Source organism: Salmo trutta, chromosome 26 (assembly GCF_901001165.1).
Source record: "Salmo trutta chromosome 26, fSalTru1.1, whole genome shotgun sequence".
NCBI classification, from domain to species: domain Eukaryota; kingdom Metazoa; phylum Chordata; class Actinopteri; order Salmoniformes; family Salmonidae; genus Salmo; species Salmo trutta.
In genome coordinates, this window is record NC_042982.1 from 48,186,907 (window position 1) to 48,206,608 (window position 19,702).

Here is a 19,702-nt window from a genome sequence, read left to right on the forward strand (position 1 = left end):
AACGCTCTAACCACCTGCTTTACATTGCACTCCACGAGGAGCCTGCCTGTTACGCGAATGCAGTAAGAAGCCAAGGTAAGTTGCTAGTTAGCATTAAACTTATCTTATAAAAAACAATCAATCAATCAATCATAATCACTAGTTAATTACACATGGTTGATGATATTACTAGTTTATCTAGCCTATCCTGCGTATATCGATGCGGTGCTCATTCGCAAAAAAGGACTGTCATTGCTCCGACGTGTACCTAAACATAAACATCAATGTCTTTCTTAAAATCAATACACAAGTATATATTTCTAAACCTGCATATTTAGTTAATATTGCCTGCTAACATGAATTTCTTTTAACTAGGGAAAATGTGTCACTTCTCTTGCAACAGAGTCAGGGTATATGCAGCAGTTTGGGCCGCCTGGCTCGTTGCGAACTGTGAAGACTATTTCTTCCTAACAAAGACAGCCGACTTCGCCAAGCGGGGGATGATTTAACAAAAGCGCATTTGCGAAAAAAGCACAATCGTTGCACGACTGTACCTAACCATAAACATCAATGCCTTTCTTAAAATCAATACACAGAAGTATATATTTTTAAACCTGCATATTTAGCTAAAAGAAATCCAGGTTAGCAGGCAATATTAACCAGGTGAAATTGTGTCACTTCTCTTGCATTCATTGCACGCAGAGTCAGGGTATATGCAACAGTTTGGGCCACCTGGCTTGTTGCGAACTAATTTGCCAGAATTTTACGTAATTATGACATAACATTGAAGGTTGTGCAATGTAACAGCAATATTTAGACTTAGGGATGCCACCTGTTAGATAAAATACGGAACGGTTCCGTATTTCACTGAAAGGAAAAACGTTTTGTTTTCGAGATGATAGTTTCCGGATTCGACCATATTAATGACCTAAGGCTCATATTTCTGTGTGTTTATTATATTATAATTAAATCTATGATTTGATAGAGCAGTCTGACTGAGCGGTGGTAGGCACCAGCAGGCTCGTAAGCATTCATTCAAACAGCACTTTCATGCGTTTTGCCAGCAGCTCGTCGCTGTGCTTCAAGCTTTGCGCTGTTTATGACTTCAAGCCTATCAACTCCCAAGATTAGGCTGGTGTAACTGATGTGAAATGGCTAGCTAGTTAGCGGGTTGCGCGCTAACAGCGTTTCAAACGTCACTCGCTCTGAGACTTGGAGTAGTTGTTCCCTTTGTTCTGCATGGGTAACGCTGCTTCGAGGGTGGCTGTTGTCGATGTGTTCCTGGTTCGAGCCCAGGTAGGAGCGAGGAGAGGGGCGGAAGCTATACTGTTACACTGGCAATACTAAAGTGCCTATAAGAACATCCAATAGTCAAGGTATATGAAATACAAATCGTATAGAGAGAAATAGTCCTATAATTCCTATAATAACTACAACCTAAAATGTCTTACCTGGGAATATTGAAGACTCATGTTAAAAGGAACCACCAGCTTTCATATGTTCCCATGTTCTGAGCAAGGAACTTAAACGTTAGCTTTCTCACATGGCACATATTGAACTTTTACTTTCTTCTCCAACACTTTTTGTTTTTGCATTATTTAAACCAAATTGAACATGTTTCATTATTTATTGATTTGATTTTATTGATGTATTATATTAAGTTAAAATAAGTGTTCATTCAGTATTGTTGTAATTGTCATTATTACAAATAAAAAAAAAAATATTGGCCGATTAATTGGTATCGGCTTTTTTTGGCCCTCCACTAATCGGTATCGGCATTGAAAAATCATAATCGGTCGACCTCTATCTGAAATAGAACCCTAAACCTCAGTGTGAAGAGTCTCTAACTGGGGCATCTGCAAAGATACCCTATTCCCTATTGTACTGCACTACTTTTGACCAATGCACTATGTCAGAGCCTATGGCTTTGTTGTCAAAATAAGTTTAGTTAAATTATAGGGAGGTTCTATGTAGGGAACTATGTAGGGAATAGTGTGTCATTTCCTAGGTCAGCCAAGGTCTGTCTGCTTCAATCAACAGCAGGAAGAGCTAGTCTACATGATTCATATAGTCTCAGAGAGGAAATACAGTATTCATATAGTCTCAGAGAGGATATACAGTATTCATATAGTCTCAGAGAGGAAATACAGTATTCATATAGTCTCAGAGAGGAAATACAGTATTCATATAGTCTCAGAGAGGAAATACAGTATTCATATAGTCTCCGAGAGGAAATACAGTATTCATATAGTCTCAGAGAGGAAATACAGTACTCATATAGTCTCAGAGAGGAAATACAGTATTCATATAGTCTTAGAGAGGAAATACAGTATGCATATAGTCTCAGAGAGGAAATACAGTATTCATAGAGTCTCAGAGAATAAATACAGTATTCATATAGTCTTAGAGAGGAAATACAGTATGCATATAGTCTCAGAGAGGAAATACAGTATTCATATAGTCTCAGAGAGGAACTATAGCAGTAGGGCTGAAAGCAGATGATAGCTGTGGTGTCTCAACATGTAGAATCATCAGGACAGAAAATTCTGGTCAGGGAATTCAGGTCAGAGGCAGTAGGACGGCCACCCACTGGTTTTAACTGTTCATCGTTCTATTCTGCTCTGTTCTGTTCTGCTCTGTTCTATTCTGCTCTGTTCTATTCTGCTCTGTTCTATTCTGCTCTGTTCTATTCTGCTCTGTTCTATTCTGCTCTGTTCTATTCTGCTCTGTTCTATTCTGTTCTGCTCTGTTCTATTCTGCTCTGTTCTGCTCTGTTCTATTCTGCTCTGTTCTATTCTGCTCTGTTCTGTTCTGTTCTATTCTATTCTGCTCTGTTCTGCTCTATTCTGTTCTGCTCTATTCTGTTCTGCTCTATTCTGTTCTGCTCTGTTCTATTCTGCTCTGTTCTGCTCTGTTCTATTCTGCTCTGTTCTATTCTGCTCTGTTCTGCTCTGCTCTGTTCTGCTCTGTTCTATTCTGCTCTGTTCTATTCTGCTCTGTTCTGCTCTATTCTGTTCTGCTCTATTCTGCTCTGTTCTATTCTGCTCTGTTCTGCTCTATTCTGTTCTGTTCTGCTCTGTTCTATTCTGTTCTGCTCTGTTCTATTCTGCTCGATTCTATTCTGCTCTGTTCTATTCTGTTCTATTCTGCTTTGTTCTATTCTGCTCTGTTCTGCTCTATTCAGTTCTGTTCTATTCTGTTCTGCTCTGTTCTATTCTGCTCTATTCTGCTCTGCTCAATTCTGTTCTATTCTGTTCTGTTCTATTCTGCTCTATTCTGTTCTGCTCTGTTCTATTCTGCTCTGTTCTATTCTGCTCTGTTCTATTCTGCTCTGTTCTATTCTGCTCTATTCTATTCTGCTCTGTTCTATTCTGTTCTGCTCTTCTATTCTGCTCTGCTCTGCTCTGCTCTGTTCTGCTCTGTTCTATTCTGTTCTATTCTGCTCTGTTCTATTCTGTTCTGCTCTGTTCTATTCTGTTCTGCTCTGTTCTATTCTGTTCTATTCTGCTCTGTTCTATTCTGTTCTGCTCTGTTCTATTCAGCTCTGTTCTGCTCTGTTCTATTCTGTTCTGCTCTGTTCTATTCTGCTCTGTTCTATTCTGTTCTATTCTGCTCTGTTCTATTCTGTTATATTATATTCTGCTCTGTTCTGCTCTATTCTGTTCTGCTCTGTTCTATTCTGTTCTATTATGTTCTGTTCGGTTCTATTCAGCTCTATTCATCTCTGTTCTGCTCTGCCTAGTTCTGCTCTGTTCTGTAGGTGGTATGGTAACATTTATATATCAAATGAATTAATTAGTTTTAGGCCATATCACCCAGCCCTAGTTAGAGGACATCCTGCCATTCAGTGTTCTGCTCTGTTCTGCAGGTGGTATAGTAACTTGCCGTTAGAGGACATCCTGTTATTCACTGAGGTTCCTGTCATAAAATACATACTAACTCTGTGAATGTGGTGCTGCGTAGATTATAATTCTGGTGTTGTGTTGAAAAAACGGTATTCTAGATGCTGGCTGGTATTTTACCAAAGCTTCCTGTTCACACTCAAAAAATTATAAAATAAACAGTGGCTACTGCTGACGGCCCCTATGTGGTGATCTCTAGAGGGTAGTGGGGTGATCTCTAGAGGGTAGTGGGGTGATCTCTAGAGGGTAGTGGGGTGATCTCTAGAGGGTAGTGGGGTGATCTCTAGAGGGTAGCGGGGTGATCTCTAGAGGGTAGCGGGGTGATCTCTCGAGGGTAGTGGGGTGATCTCTAGAGGGTAGTGGGGTTAGTGTGGTGATCTCTAGAGGGTAGTGGGGTGATCTCTAGAGGGTAGTGGGGTGATCTCTAGAGGGTAGTGGGGTGATCTCTAGAGGGTAGTGGGGTGTGGTGATCTCTAGAGGGTAGTGGGGTGATCTCTAGAGGGTAGTGGGGTGATCTCTAGAGGGTAGTGGGGTGATCTCTAGAGGAGTGTTGGGACACAGTGGTTGTGTGAATGAGAGACATACAGATGTAAGATCTACATTTATTTTGTTGCTGAGAATCTTCCTGCACGGCAGGAAATGAAAATGTGTAGTTTGATCAAGGTTTTAAAAAATATCTAAAGTTTGTAATTTCTACTTTAAAATATCAGACTTGATCTGCCTTAACAAAAAGTGTATCAGCTCCTACAAAAATGTCTATTAATTGTAATCCACACAATAATTCACAGTGATCTGGCCTGGTTCTGGATCCACTTGGAGTAGTTTGAACAATGCAGGAGAAGAACAATGTGAAAAGAAAATATGTGGGTTAGTACAATATGGTTCAGGTCGACCCTATGGTGTTAATCAGACAATACTGTACTATTCTGACACCATATCTCTTCCCTTAGTGTTGGAAACACAGTCAGTATGAGGAGTGAATGAAAGACGGTCTGTACTATTCTATTGTCATTGTCCGTTCCAGCAACATGGTGAATACGTAACAAGGCTTGACTCAGCAGTGTGGAATGAGAAACATACTGTACTATTCTGACACCATCTCTCTCTCTCTCTCTAACAGATGAACCGGAGGTGAAGATCGACGGCTTCGATGGTAACTGGTACCTGGACCGTCAGGACGTCAGCCTCACCTGCAACGCTGACGCTAACCCTCCTGTTACCGTCTACCAGTGGAAAGTGTAAGTCTTCTTTCGACCTTCTGTTCACAGGTTCAGGTTGTCTGTTTGAAATGGATAGGGGGTACAAAGAAAGCTTGAACTGCAGGTAACATACGTTCTACAAAACTTGTTCAAGACTTAAAGACTTCATTCACTTTATTGTATGAAATCTATTTGTTTCATAAACAGTACCAGTCAAGAGTTTGGACACACCTACTCATTCAAGGTTTTTATTTAATTTTTTACTATTGTAGAATAATAGTGACAACATCAAAATTATGAAATAACACATATGGAATCATGTAGTAACCAATTTGTGGAATTTCTTTGATTGGCGTTTGAGCCAATCAGTTGTGTTGTGAAAAGGTAGGGGTGCTATACAGACGATAGCCCTATTTGGTAAAATACCAAGTCCATATTATGGCAAGAACAGCTCAAATAAGCAAAGAGAAACAACAGTCCATCATTACTTTAAGACATGAAGGTCTGTCAATCTGGAGAATGTCAAAAACTTTTAAAGTTTCTTCAAGTGCAATTGCAAAAACCATCAAGCGCTATGATGAAACTGGCTCTGATGAGGACCGCCACAGGAAAGGAACACCTAGAGTTACCTCTGCTGCAGAGGATAAGTTCATTAGAGTTACCAGCCTCAGAAATTGGCAATTAACTGCACCTCAAATTGCAGCCCAAATAAATGCTTCACACAGTTTAAGTAACAGACACATCTCGACATCAACTGTTCAGAGGAGATTGCCTGAATCAGGCCTTCATGGTCAAATTGCTGCAAAGAAACCACTACTAAAGGACACCAATAAGAAAAAAAGACTTGTTTGGGCCAAGAAACATGAACAATGGACATTAGACTGGTGGAAATCTGTCCTTTGGTATGATGAGTCCAAATTTGAGATATTTGGTTCCAACCGTTATATCTTTGTGAGACTCAGAGTAGGTGAATGGGTGATCTCCACGTGTGTTTCCCACCGTGAAGCATGGAGGAGGTGGTGTGATGGTGCTTTGCTGGTGACACTGTCTGTGATTTATTTGGAATTCAAGGCACACTTAACAAGCATGGCTACCACAGCATTCTGCAGTGATACGCCATCCCATCTGGTTTGGGCTTAGTGGGACTATCATTTGTTTATCAACAGGACAATGACCCAACACGCCTCCAGGCTGCATACAGGCTATTTGACCAAGAAGGAGAGGGATGGAGTGCTTTATCAGATGACCTGGCCTCCACAATCACCCGACCTCAACCCAATTGAGATGGTTTGGGATGAGTTGGACCACAGAGTGAAGGAAAAGCAGCCAACAAGTGCTCAGCATATGTGGGATCTCCTTCAAGACTGTTGGAAAAGGATACCAGGCTAAGCTGGTTGAGAGAATTCCAAGAGTGTGCAAAGCTGTCATCAAGGCAAAGGGTGGCTACTTTGAAGAATCTAAAATATATTTTGATTTGTTTAACACTTTTTTGTTTAATGCATAAGCACATGTGTTATTTCATAGTTTTGATGTTTTCATTATTATTCTACAATGTAGAAAATAGTAAAAAAGAAAGAAAAACCCTGGAATGAGTAGGTGCTCTAAAACTTTTGACTGGTACTGTATATCATGAGAAATGGGCCCACTGTTTGGAATTCGTGATAATTGAACAAGTGGTTTGAAATGAAGGGATTTATTAATTCTGTGTTTTAAAAGCATAAGCCTCAAAAACCCTGTTCAAGACTTAAACCCTTAATGTACCTTCCCGCTGCAATGAAACTGACACACCTTAATTGTGTTAAATGAGAGATCTGGTGAACCTAATTTATTCATCTTTAGTTCTCCAATCTGGGTTTTAAAAACATAAAGCAATACGATGTATTTTCCCCCACTTGCCCTCTTTCCCTCTCCATCAATGTTTAATTCATTCATCTCAGTTTGTTTACACATCAATATAATAATGATTAGGCTTGGAGATGGAGGCCTAGGCACATTGGAACGGTAAAAAACAACACACACATTATTATCTACAGCAAGGATGGGCAACACGGTGACAGTTAGACTAGTAGAATACACAAGGTGAGAGAGTCTCTTATCTACAGTGTCTAGTCTATTTTATCTACAGTATCTAGTCTATTTTACCTACAGTATCTAGTCTATTTTATCTACAGTATATAGTCTCTTTTATCTACAGTATCTAGTCTATTTTATCTACAGTATATAGTCTATTTTATCTACAGTATCTAGTCTATTTTATGTACAGTCTCTAGTCTATTTTACCTACAGTATCTAGTCTATTTTATCTACATTATCTAGTCTATTTTATCTACATTATCTAGTCTATTTTATCTACGGTATCTAGTCTCTTATCTGCAGTATTTATTTTATCTACAGTATCTAGTCTATTTTATCTACAGTATCTAGTCTCTTATCTACAGTATCTAGTCTCTTATCGACAGTATCTAGTATATTTTATCTACAGTATCTAGTCTCTTATCGACAGTATCTAGTCTATTTTATCTATTTTATCTACAGTATCTAGTCTGTTTTATCTACAGTATATAGTCTCTTATCGACACTATCTAGTCTATTTTATCTACAGTATCTAATCTATTTTATCTACAGTATCTAGTCTCTTATCTACAGTATCTAGTCTATTTTATCTACAGTATCTAGTCTCTTATCTACAGTATATAGTTTCTTATCAACAGTATCTAGTCTATTTTATCTATTTTATCTACATTATCTAGTCTATTTTATCTACATTATCTAGTCTATTTTATCTACGGTATCTAGTCTCTTATCTGCAGTATTTATTTTATCTACAGTATCTAGTCTATTTTATCTACAGTATTTATTTTATCTACAGTATCTAGTCTATTTTATCTACAGTATCTAGTCTCTTATCTACAGTATCTAGTCTCTTATCGACAGTATCTAGTATATTTTATCTACAGTATCTAGTCTCTTATCGACAGTATCTAGTCTATTTTATCTACAGTATCTAGTCTATTTTATCTACAGTATCTAGTCTCTTATCTACAGTATCTAGTCTCTTATCGACAGTATCTAGTCTATTTTATCTACAGTATCTAGTCTCTTATCTACAGTATCTAGTCTATTTTATCTATTTTATCTACAGTATCTAGTCTATTTTATCTACAGTATATAGTCTCTTATCGACACTATCTAGTCTATTTTATCTACAGTATCTAATCTATTTTATCTACAGTATCTAGTCTCTTATCTACAGTATCTAGTCTATTTTATCTACAGTATCTAGTCTCTTATCTACAGTATATAGTCTCTTATCAACAGTATCTAGTCTATTTTATCTACAGCATATAATCTATTTTATCTACATTATCTAGTCTATTTTATCTACGGTATCTAGTCTCTTATCTGCATTATTTATTTTATCTACAGTATCTAGTCTATTATCTACAGTATTTATTTTATCTACAGTATCTAGTCTATTTTATCTACAGTATCTAGTCTCTTATCTACAGTATCTAGTCTCTTATCGACAGTATCTAGTCTCTTATCTACAGTATCTAGTCTCTTATCGACAGTATCTAGTATATTTTATCTACAGTATCTAGTCTCTTATCGACAGTATCTAGTCTATTTTATCTACAGTATCTAGTCTATTTTATCTACAGTATCTAATCTATTTTATCTACAGTATCTAGTCTCTTATCTACAGTATCTAGTCTATTTTATCTACAGTATCTAGTCTCTTATCTACAGTATATAGTCTCTTATCAACAGTATCTAGTATATTTTATCTACAGTATCTAGTCTATTTTATCTACAGCATATAATATATTTTATCTACAATATATAGTCTATTTTATCTACAGTATTTATTTTATCTACAGTTTCTAGTCTATTTTATCTACAGTTTCTAGTCTATTTTATATACAGTATTTATTTTATCTACAGTATCTAATCTATTTTATCTACAGTATATAGTATCTTATCTACAGTATCTAGTCTATTTTATCTACATTATCTAGTCTATCTGCAGTATCTAGTATATTTTATCTACAATATATAGTCTATTTTATCTACAGTATCTAGTCTATTTTATCTACACTATCTAGTCTATTTTATCTACAGTATCTAGTATTTTTTGTCTACAATATCTAGTCTATTTTATCTACAGTGTCTAGTCTATTTTATCTACAGTATCTAGTCTATTTTATCTATAGTATCTAGTCTATTTTATCTACAGTATTTAGTCTATTTTATCTACAGTATCTAGACTATTTTATCTACAGTATCTAGTATTTTTTGTCTACAATATCTAATCTATTTTATCTACAGTGTCTAGTCTATTTTATCTACAGTATCTAGTCTATTTTGTCTACAATATCTAATCTATTTTATCTACAGTATCTAGTCTATTGTATCTACAGTATCTAATCTATTTTATCTACAGTATCTAATCTATTTTGTCTACTGTATTTATTTTATCTACATTATCTAGTCTTTATCTACAGTTTCTAGTCTATTTTATCTACAGTATCTAATCTATTTTATCAACAGTATCTAATCTATTTTATCTACAGTATTTATTTTATCTACAGTTTATCTTTTTTTATATTTTTTATCGACAGTATCTAGTCTATTTTATCGACAGTATGTAGTCTATTTTATCGACGGTATGTAGTCTATTTTATCTACAGTATCTAGTCTTTTTTGTCTACACTATCTAGTGTATTTTATCTACCATGTCTAGTCTATTTTATCTACAGTATTTAGTCTATTTTATCTACAGTATCTAGACTATTTTATCTACAGTATATAGTCTCTTATCGACAGTATCTAGTCTATTTTATCTACAGTATCTAGTCTCTTATCTACAGTATATAGTCTCTTATCAACAGTATCTAGTCTATTTTATCTACAGTATCTAGTCTCTTATCTACAGTATCTAGTCTCTTATCGACAGTATCTAGTCTCTTATCTACAGTATCTAGTCTCTTATCGACAGTATCTAGTATATTTTATCTACAGTATCTAGTCTCTTATCGACAGTATCTAGTCTCTTATCTACAGTATCTAGTCTCTTATCGACAGTATCTAGTATATTTTATCTACAGTATCTAGTCTCTTATCGACAGTATCTAGTCTATTTTATCTACAGTATCTAGTCTATTTTATCTACAGTATCTAATCTATTTTATCTACAGTATCTAGTCTCTTATCTACAGTATCTAGTCTATTTTATCTACAGTATCTAGTCTCTTATCTACAGTATATAGTCTCTTATCAACAGTATCTAGTATATTTTATCTACAGTATCTAGTCTATTTTATCTACAGCATATAATATATTTTATCTACAATATATAGTCTATTTTATCTACAGTATTTATTTTATCTACAGTTTCTAGTCTATTTTATCTACAGTTTCTAGTCTATTTTATATACAGTATTTATTTTATCTACAGTATCTAATCTATTTTATCTACAGTATATAGTATCTTATCTACAGTATCTAGTCTATTTTATCTACAGTATCTAGTCTATCTGCAGTATCTAGTATATTTTATCTACAATATATAGTCTATTTTATCTACAGTATCTAGTCTATTTTATCTACACTATCTAGTCTATTTTATCTACAGTATCTAGTATTTTTTGTCTACAATATCTAGTCTATTTTATCTACAGTGTCTAGTCTATTTTATCTACAGTATCTAGTCTATTTTATCTATAGTATCTAGTCTATTTTATCTACAGTATTTAGTCTATTTTATCTACAGTATCTAGACTATTTTATCTACAGTATCTAGTATTTTTTGTCTACAATATCTAATCTATTTTATCTACAGTGTCTAGTCTATTTTATCTACAGTATCTAGTCTATTTTGTCTACAATATCTAATCTATTTTATCTACAGTATCTAGTCTATTGTATCTACAGTATCTAATCTATTTTATCTACAGTATCTAATCTATTTTGTCTACTGTATTTATTTTATCTACATTATCTAGTCTTTATCTACAGTTTCTAGTCTATTTTATCTACAGTATCTAATCTATTTTATCAACAGTATCTAATCTATTTTATCTACAGTATTTATTTTATCTACAGTTTATCTTTTTTTATATTTTTTATCGACAGTATCTAGTCTATTTTATCGACAGTATGTAGTCTATTTTATCGACGGTATGTAGTCTATTTTATCTACAGTATCTAGTCTTTTTTGTCTACACTATCTAGTCTATTTTATCTACCATGTCTAGTCTATTTTATCTACAGTATTTAGTCTATTTTATCTACAGTATCTAGACTATTTTATCTACAGTATATAGTCTCTTATCGACACTATCTAGTCTATTTTATCTGCAGTATCTAATCTATTTTATCTACAGTATCTAGTCTCTTATCTACAGTATCTAGTCTATTTTATCTACAGTATCTAGTCTCTTATCTACAGTATATAGTCTCTTATCAACAGTATCTAGTCTATTTTATCTATTTTATCTACATTATCTAGTCTATTTTATCTACATTATCTAGTCTATTTTATCTACGGTATCTAGTCTCTTATCTGCAGTATTTATTTTATCTACAGTATCTAGTCTATTTTATCTACAGTATATAGTCTCTTATCTACAGTATCTAGTCTATTTTATCTACAGTATCTAGTCTCTTATCTACAGTATCTAGTCTCTTATCGACAGTATCTAGTATATTTTATCTACAGTATCTAGTCTCTTATCGACAGTATCTAGTCTATTTTATCTATTTTATCTACAGTATCTAGTCTATTTTATCTACAGTATCTAGTCTCTTATCTACAGTATCTAGTCTCTTATCGACAGTATCTAGTCTATTTTATCTACAGTATCTAGTCTCTTATCTACAGTATCTAGTCTATTTTATCTATTTTATCTACAGTATCTAGTCTATTTTATCTACAGTATATAGTCTCTTATCGACACTATCTAGTCTATTTTATCTACAGTATCTAATCTATTTTATCTACAGTATCTAGTCTCTTATCTACAGTATCTAGTCTATTTTATCTACAGTATCTAGTCTCTTATCTACAGTATATAGTCTCTTATCAACAGTATCTAGTCTATTTTATCTACAGCATATAATCTATTTTATCTACATTATCTAGTCTATTTTATCTACGGTATCTAGTCTCTTATCTGCATTATTTATTTTATCTACAGTATCTAGTCTATTATCTACAGTATTTATTTTATCTACAGTATCTAGTCTATTTTATCTACAGTATCTAGTCTCTTATCTACAGTATCTAGTCTCTTATCGACAGTATCTAGTCTCTTATCTACAGTATCTAGTCTCTTATCGACAGTATCTAGTATATTTTATCTACAGTATCTAGTCTCTTATCGACAGTATCTAGTCTATTTTATCTACAGTATCTAGTCTATTTTATCTACAGTATCTAATCTATTTTATCTACAGTATCTAGTCTCTTATCTACAGTATCTAGTCTATTTTATCTACAGTATCTAGTCTCTTATCTACAGTATATAGTCTCTTATCAACAGTATCTAGTATATTTTATCTACAGTATCTAGTCTATTTTATCTACAGCATATAATATATTTTATCTACAATATATAGTCTATTTTATCTACAGTATTTATTTTATCTACAGTTTCTAGTCTATTTTATCTACAGTTTCTAGTCTATTTTATATACAGTATTTATTTTATCTACAGTATCTAATCTATTTTATCTACAGTATATAGTATCTTATCTACAGTATCTAGTCTATTTTATCTACAGTATCTAGTCTATCTGCAGTATCTAGTATATTTTATCTACAATATATAGTCTATTTTATCTACAGTATCTAGTCTATTTTATCTACACTATCTAGTCTATTTTATCTACAGTATCTAGTATTTTTTGTCTACAATATCTAGTCTATTTTATCTACAGTGTCTAGTCTATTTTATCTACAGTATCTAGTCTATTTTATCTATAGTATCTAGTCTATTTTATCTACAGTATTTAGTCTATTTTATCTACAGTATCTAGACTATTTTATCTACAGTATCTAGTATTTTTTGTCTACAATATCTAATCTATTTTATCTACAGTGTCTAGTCTATTTTATCTACAGTATCTAGTCTATTTTGTCTACAATATCTAATCTATTTTATCTACAGTATCTAGTCTATTGTATCTACAGTATCTAATCTATTTTATCTACAGTATCTAATCTATTTTGTCTACTGTATTTATTTTATCTACATTATCTAGTCTTTATCTACAGTTTCTAGTCTATTTTATCTACAGTATCTAATCTATTTTATCAACAGTATCTAATCTATTTTATCTACAGTATTTATTTTATCTACAGTTTATCTTTTTTTATATTTTTTATCGACAGTATCTAGTCTATTTTATCGACAGTATGTAGTCTATTTTATCGACGGTATGTAGTCTATTTTATCTACAGTATCTAGTCTTTTTTGTCTACACTATCTAGTCTATTTTATCTACCATGTCTAGTCTATTTTATCTACAGTATTTAGTCTATTTTATCTACAGTATCTAGACTATTTTATCTACAGTATATAGTCTCTTATCGACACTATCTAGTCTATTTTATCTGCAGTATCTAATCTATTTTATCTACAGTATCTAGTCTCTTATCTACAGTATCTAGTCTATTTTATCTACAGTATCTAGTCTCTTATCTACAGTATATAGTCTCTTATCAACAGTATCTAGTCTATTTTATCTATTTTATCTACATTATCTAGTCTATTTTATCTACATTATCTAGTCTATTTTATCTACGGTATCTAGTCTCTTATCTGCAGTATTTATTTTATCTACAGTATCTAGTCTATTTTATCTACAGTATTTATTTTATCTACAGTATCTAGTCTATTTTATCTACAGTATCTAGTCTCTTATCTACAGTATCTAGTCTCTTATCGACAGTATCTAGTATATTTTATCTACAGTATCTAGTCTCTTATCGACAGTATCTAGTCTATTTTATCTATTTTATCTACAGTATCTAGTCTATTTTATCTACAGTATCTAGTCTCTTATCTACAGTATCTAGTCTCTTATCGACAGTATCTAGTCTATTTTATCTACAGTATCTAGTCTCTTATCTACAGTATCTAGTCTATTTGATCTATTTTATCTACAGTATCTAGTCTATTTTATCTACAGTATATAGTCTCTTATCGACACTATCTAGTCTATTTTATCTACAGTATCTAATCTATTTTATCTACAGTATCTAGTCTCTTATCTACAGTATCTAGTCTATTTTATCTACAGTATCTAGTCTCTTATCTACAGTATATAGTCTCTTATCAACAGTATCTAGTCTATTTTATCTACAGCATATAATCTATTTTATCTACATTATCTAGTCTATTTTATCTACGGTATCTAGTCTCTTATCTGCATTATTTATTTTATCTACAGTATCTAGTCTATTATCTACAGTATTTATTTTATCTACAGTATCTAGTCTATTTTATCTACAGTATCTAGTCTCTTATCTACAGTATCTAGTCTCTTATCGACAGTATCTAGTCTCTTATCTACAGTATCTAGTCTCTTATCGACAGTATCTAGTATATTTTATCTACAGTATCTAGTCTCTTATCGACAGTATCTAGTCTATTTTATCTACAGTATCTAGTCTATTTTATCTACAGTATCTAATCTATTTTATCTACAGTATCTAGTCTCTTATCTACAGTATCTAGTCTATTTTATCTACAGTATCTAGTCTCTTATCTACAGTATATAGTCTCTTATCAACAGTATCTAGTATATTTTATCTACAGTATCTAGTCTATTTTATCTACAGCATATAATATATTTTATCTACAATATATAGTCTATTTTATCTACAGTATTTATTTTATCTACAGTTTCTAGTCTATTTTATCTACAGTTTCTAGTCTATTTTATATACAGTATTTATTTTATCTACAGTATCTAATCTATTTTATCTACAGTATATAGTATCTTATCTACAGTATCTAGTCTATTTTATCTACAGTATCTAGTCTATCTGCAGTATCTAGTATATTTTATCTACAATATATAGTCTATTTTATCTACAGTATCTAGTCTATTTTATCTACACTATCTAGTCTATTTTATCTACAGTATCTAGTATTTTTTGTCTACAATATCTAGTCTATTTTATCTACAGTGTCTAGTCTATTTTATCTACAGTATCTAGTCTATTTTATCTATAGTATCTAGTCTATTTTATCTACAGTATTTAGTCTATTTTATCTACAGTATCTAGACTATTTTATCTACAGTATCTAGTATTTTTTGTCTACAATATCTAATCTATTTTATCTACAGTGTCTAGTCTATTTTATCTACAGTATCTAGTCTATTTTGTCTACAATATCTAATCTATTTTATCTACAGTATCTAGTCTATTGTATCTACAGTATCTAATCTATTTTATCTACAGTATCTAATCTATTTTGTCTACTGTATTTATTTTATCTACATTATCTAGTCTTTATCTACAGTTTCTAGTCTATTTTATCTACAGTATCTAATCTATTTTATCAACAGTATCTAATCTATTTTATCTACAGTATTTATTTTATCTACAGTTTATCTTTTTTTATTTTTTTTATCGACAGTATCTAGTCTATTTTATCGACAGTATGTAGTCTATTTTATCGACGGTATGTAGTCTATTTTATCTACAGTATCTAGTCTTTTTTGTCTACACTATCTAGTCTATTTTATCTACCATGTCTAGTCTATTTTATCTACAGTATTTAGTCTATTTTATCTACAGTATCTAGACTATTTTATCTACAGTATGTAATCTATTTTATCTACGGTATGTAATCTATTTTATTTACGGTATCTAATCTATTTTATCTACAGTATCTAATCTATTTTAATCTACAGTGTCGTCTATTTTATCTACAGTATCTATTTTATCTGCAGTATCTAGTCTATTTTATCTACAGTATCTAGTCTATTTTATCTACAGTATCTAGTCTCTTATCTACAGTATATAGTCTCTTATATACAGTATCTATTTTATCTACAGTATCTAATCTACTTTATCTACAGTATCTAGTCTCTTATTTACAGTATCTAATCTATTTATCTACAGTATTTTTTTATCTACAGTATATACAGTGAGGGAAAAAAGTATTTGATCCCCTGCTGATTTTGTACGTTTGCCAACTGACAAAGAAATGATCAGTCTATAATTTTAACGGTAGGTTTATTTGAACAGTGAGAGACAGAATAACAACAAAAAATCCAGAAAAACGCATGTCAAAAATGTTATAAATTTATTTGCAGGAGGAGGATATAATTATGGTCAGATTTGCCAAATGGAGGGCGAGGGAGAGCTTTGTATATGTCTCTGTGTGTGGAGTAAAGGTGGTCTAGGATTCTTTTCCCCCCTTGTTGCACTTGTGACATGCTGGTAAAAATTTGGTAAAACTGATTTAAGTTTTCCTGCATTAAAGTCCCCGGCCACTAGGAGCGCCACTTCTGGGTGAGCTTTTTCTTCTTTGTTTATGGCCTTATGGAGTTGGTTGAGAGCGGTCTTAGTGCCAGCTTTGCTTTGTGGTGGTAAATAGACGGCTACGAATAATATAGATGAGAACTCTCTTGGTAGATAGTGTGGTCTACAGCTTATCATGAGGTACTCTACCTCAGGCGAGCAATACCTCGAGACTACTTTAATACTAGACATCGCGCACCAGCTGTTATTAACAAAAAGACACACACCCCCACCCCTCGTCTTAACAGAAGTAGCTTCTCTATTCTGCCGGTACATGGAAAATCCCGCCAGCTCTATATTGTCCGTATCTTCGTTCAGCCACATCTCGGTGAAACATAAGATATCACAGTTTTTAATGTTCCGTTGGTAGGATAATGTTAATCGTAGGTCATCAATTTTATTTTCCAATGATTGCATGTTAGCCAGAAAAATGGAAGGCGTTGGGAGTTTACTCGCTCGCCTCCGGCTTCTCAGAAGGATCCCCGATCTGCGTCCCCTTTTCCGGCGTCTTTTCTTCACGCAAAAGGCGTGGATCTGGGTCTGTTCCAGTGAAGCAGAATATCGTCTGACTCGTTAAAGGAAAACGTTTCTTCTAGTCCGCTGTGAGTAATCGCTGTTCTGATGTCCAGAAGTTATTTTCGGTCATAAGAGACAGTAGCAGCAACATTATGTACACAATAAGTTAAAAAATAAGTTACACAAAATGCGATTTATTTATTTTTTCAAAATGGCACAATTGGTTGGGAGAATGAAAAACGTCAGCCATGTTCCTTGGTGCCATTTTTAGAGGGGGATCGTAAAAGCTTTTTCATCTTTAGCAGGGAGAGGGAGAGAGAGGAGAGAGAAGAGAGAGGAGTTTTAGCTTCAGTTGAAGTGGTGGAGCCATAGATTAGGACTACATACCTAAGAGCTGACATCAGTACTTTGCCTTTCAAATGATCAGTGTCAGTGCTGCAGAATATACACACACACACACACACACACACACACACACACACACACACACACACACACACACACACACACACACACACACACACACACACACACACACACACACACACACATAGCAGTATGCTGAGAAGAAAAAGGAGAAATGCTCATGTTGTTTTTCCATAAGTGCTCCTCTCGGTAAACAATGCTAGGTTTGATCCACACTAACAGGTTGGCTATGTGAGCATAAACAAAAATCTAACCACAGTCCAAATATCAAGCCATGTGACATCATAAAAACGCAATTCAATGTACCAACGTCCCCGTCCTGCTGTCCTCTCTGGCTCTCCGTAGTACAACATTTCTGACAACAGAAGAGCTTTGCCTTACCACCAACCATCTATATCTGGGGGGAAAAGAAGAGAATTATACTGTGAAATTGAGAGATAAACGTAGTAATTGTTCACTGAAGGCTGGGTAAAGGAAGGTGTCAACGGATTAATGGACCATTGTATTCACCTCACTGTAGCCCTGCCACCACTGGGTATTAATGAGAGCAGGATGGAGGAAGAGAGAGGGAGGGTGGGGGGAGATATATAGAAAGAGAGGTTTTTTACAGGGGAAGGGGAGACTGGAGAGGGTAGAAGAGAGAGATGGTGAGGGTAGTATAGGAAGGGAGACAGAAGAGAGAGATGGTGAAGACAGAGGAAAGAGAGAGAGCGATATCATAGGATAGGGAGGATGAGGAGAGGGATTATGATGATGGAGAAAGAGGGATATAGAAGATGGGATGGGGTGAGGAGGAGGAGGAGAGAGAGAGAATTATGTGTACAGACGAAGGGGCAGGCTGGGTGAGGAGGACATTGCTGTGGTGGAACAAGACTCCAATTGTGTTGTGAAGTTTCCCCTGGCTGCTAGAGGAGCTACACACACACACACACACACACACACACACACACACACACACACACACAAAGCCAGACCAGGATATAGCCATGCCCATAGCTATAGAAACACACACACATATTCCTTCACCCAGAAATCACCAGACAACACTGGACGGTATCACATTCTGAGTCATCAGTCTTTCTCCTCTGGGCTTTCAGTCCTGCAGTCGATCAATCCAGATGCGAAATACAGTTGAAGTCGGAAGTTTACATACACCTTAGCCAAATACATTTAAACTCAGTTTTTCACAATTCCTGACATTTAATCCTAGTAAAAATTCCCTGTTTTAGGTCAGTTAGGATCACCACTTTGTTTTAAGAATGTGAAATGTCAGAATAATAGTAGAGAGAATGATTTATTTCAGCTTTTATTTATTTCATCACATCACATTCATCAAATTAGTATTTGGTATCATTGCCTTTTAAATTGTTTAACTTGGGTCAAATGTTTTGGGTAGCCTTCCACAACCTCCCCACAATATGTTGGGTGAATTTAAGCCCATTCCTGCTGGTGCAACTGAGTCAGGTTTGTAGGCCTCCTTGCTCGCACACGCTTTTTCAGTTCTGCCCACAAATTGTCTATAGGATTCAGTTCTGGGCTTTGTGATGGCATCTCCAATACTTTGACTTTGTTGTCCTTAAGTCATTTTGCCACCACTTTGGAAGTATGCTTGGGGTAGTTGTCCATTTGGAAGACCCATTTGCAACTAAGCTTTAACTTCCTGACTGATGTCCTGAGATGTTAAAGAGGTGTGACCACTAGGGTGTTAAAGAGGTGTGGCCACTAGGTGATTAAAGAGGTGTGGCCACTAGGGTGTTAAAGAGGTGTGGCCACTAGGGTATTAAAGAGGTGTGGCCACTAGGGTGTTAAAGAGATGTGACCACTAGGGTATTAAAGAGGTGTGGCCACTAGGGTGTTAAAGAGGTGTGGCCACTAGGGTATTAAAGAGGTGTGGCCACTAGGGTGTTAAAGAGGTGTGACCACTAGGGTATTAAAGAGGTGTGGCCACTAGGGTGTTAAAGAGGTGTGGCCACTAGGGTATTAAAGAGGTGTGGCCACTAGGGTGTTAAAGAGGTGTGGCCACTAGGGTGTTAAAGAGGTGTGGCCACTAGGGTATTAAAGAGGTGTGGCCACTAGGGTATTAAAGAGGTGTGGCCACTAGGGTATTAAAGAGGTGTGGCCACTAGGGTGTTAAAGAG

General features: G+C 34.4%; 1 protein-coding gene across 1 annotated transcript in view; it reads left to right on the plus strand.

Annotated features, from left to right (window-relative positions):
- The window catches only part of LOC115163869 (nectin-1), a 156,178-nt gene that overhangs the window by 88,645 nt on the left and 47,831 nt on the right, over positions 1–19,702 (plus strand). The window contains exon 4 of the mRNA XM_029716082.1: positions 5,002–5,119. Coding sequence (XP_029571942.1) covers positions 5,002–5,119 — 118 coding nt within the window. The remainder of the gene's footprint in view (positions 1–5,001; positions 5,120–19,702) is intronic.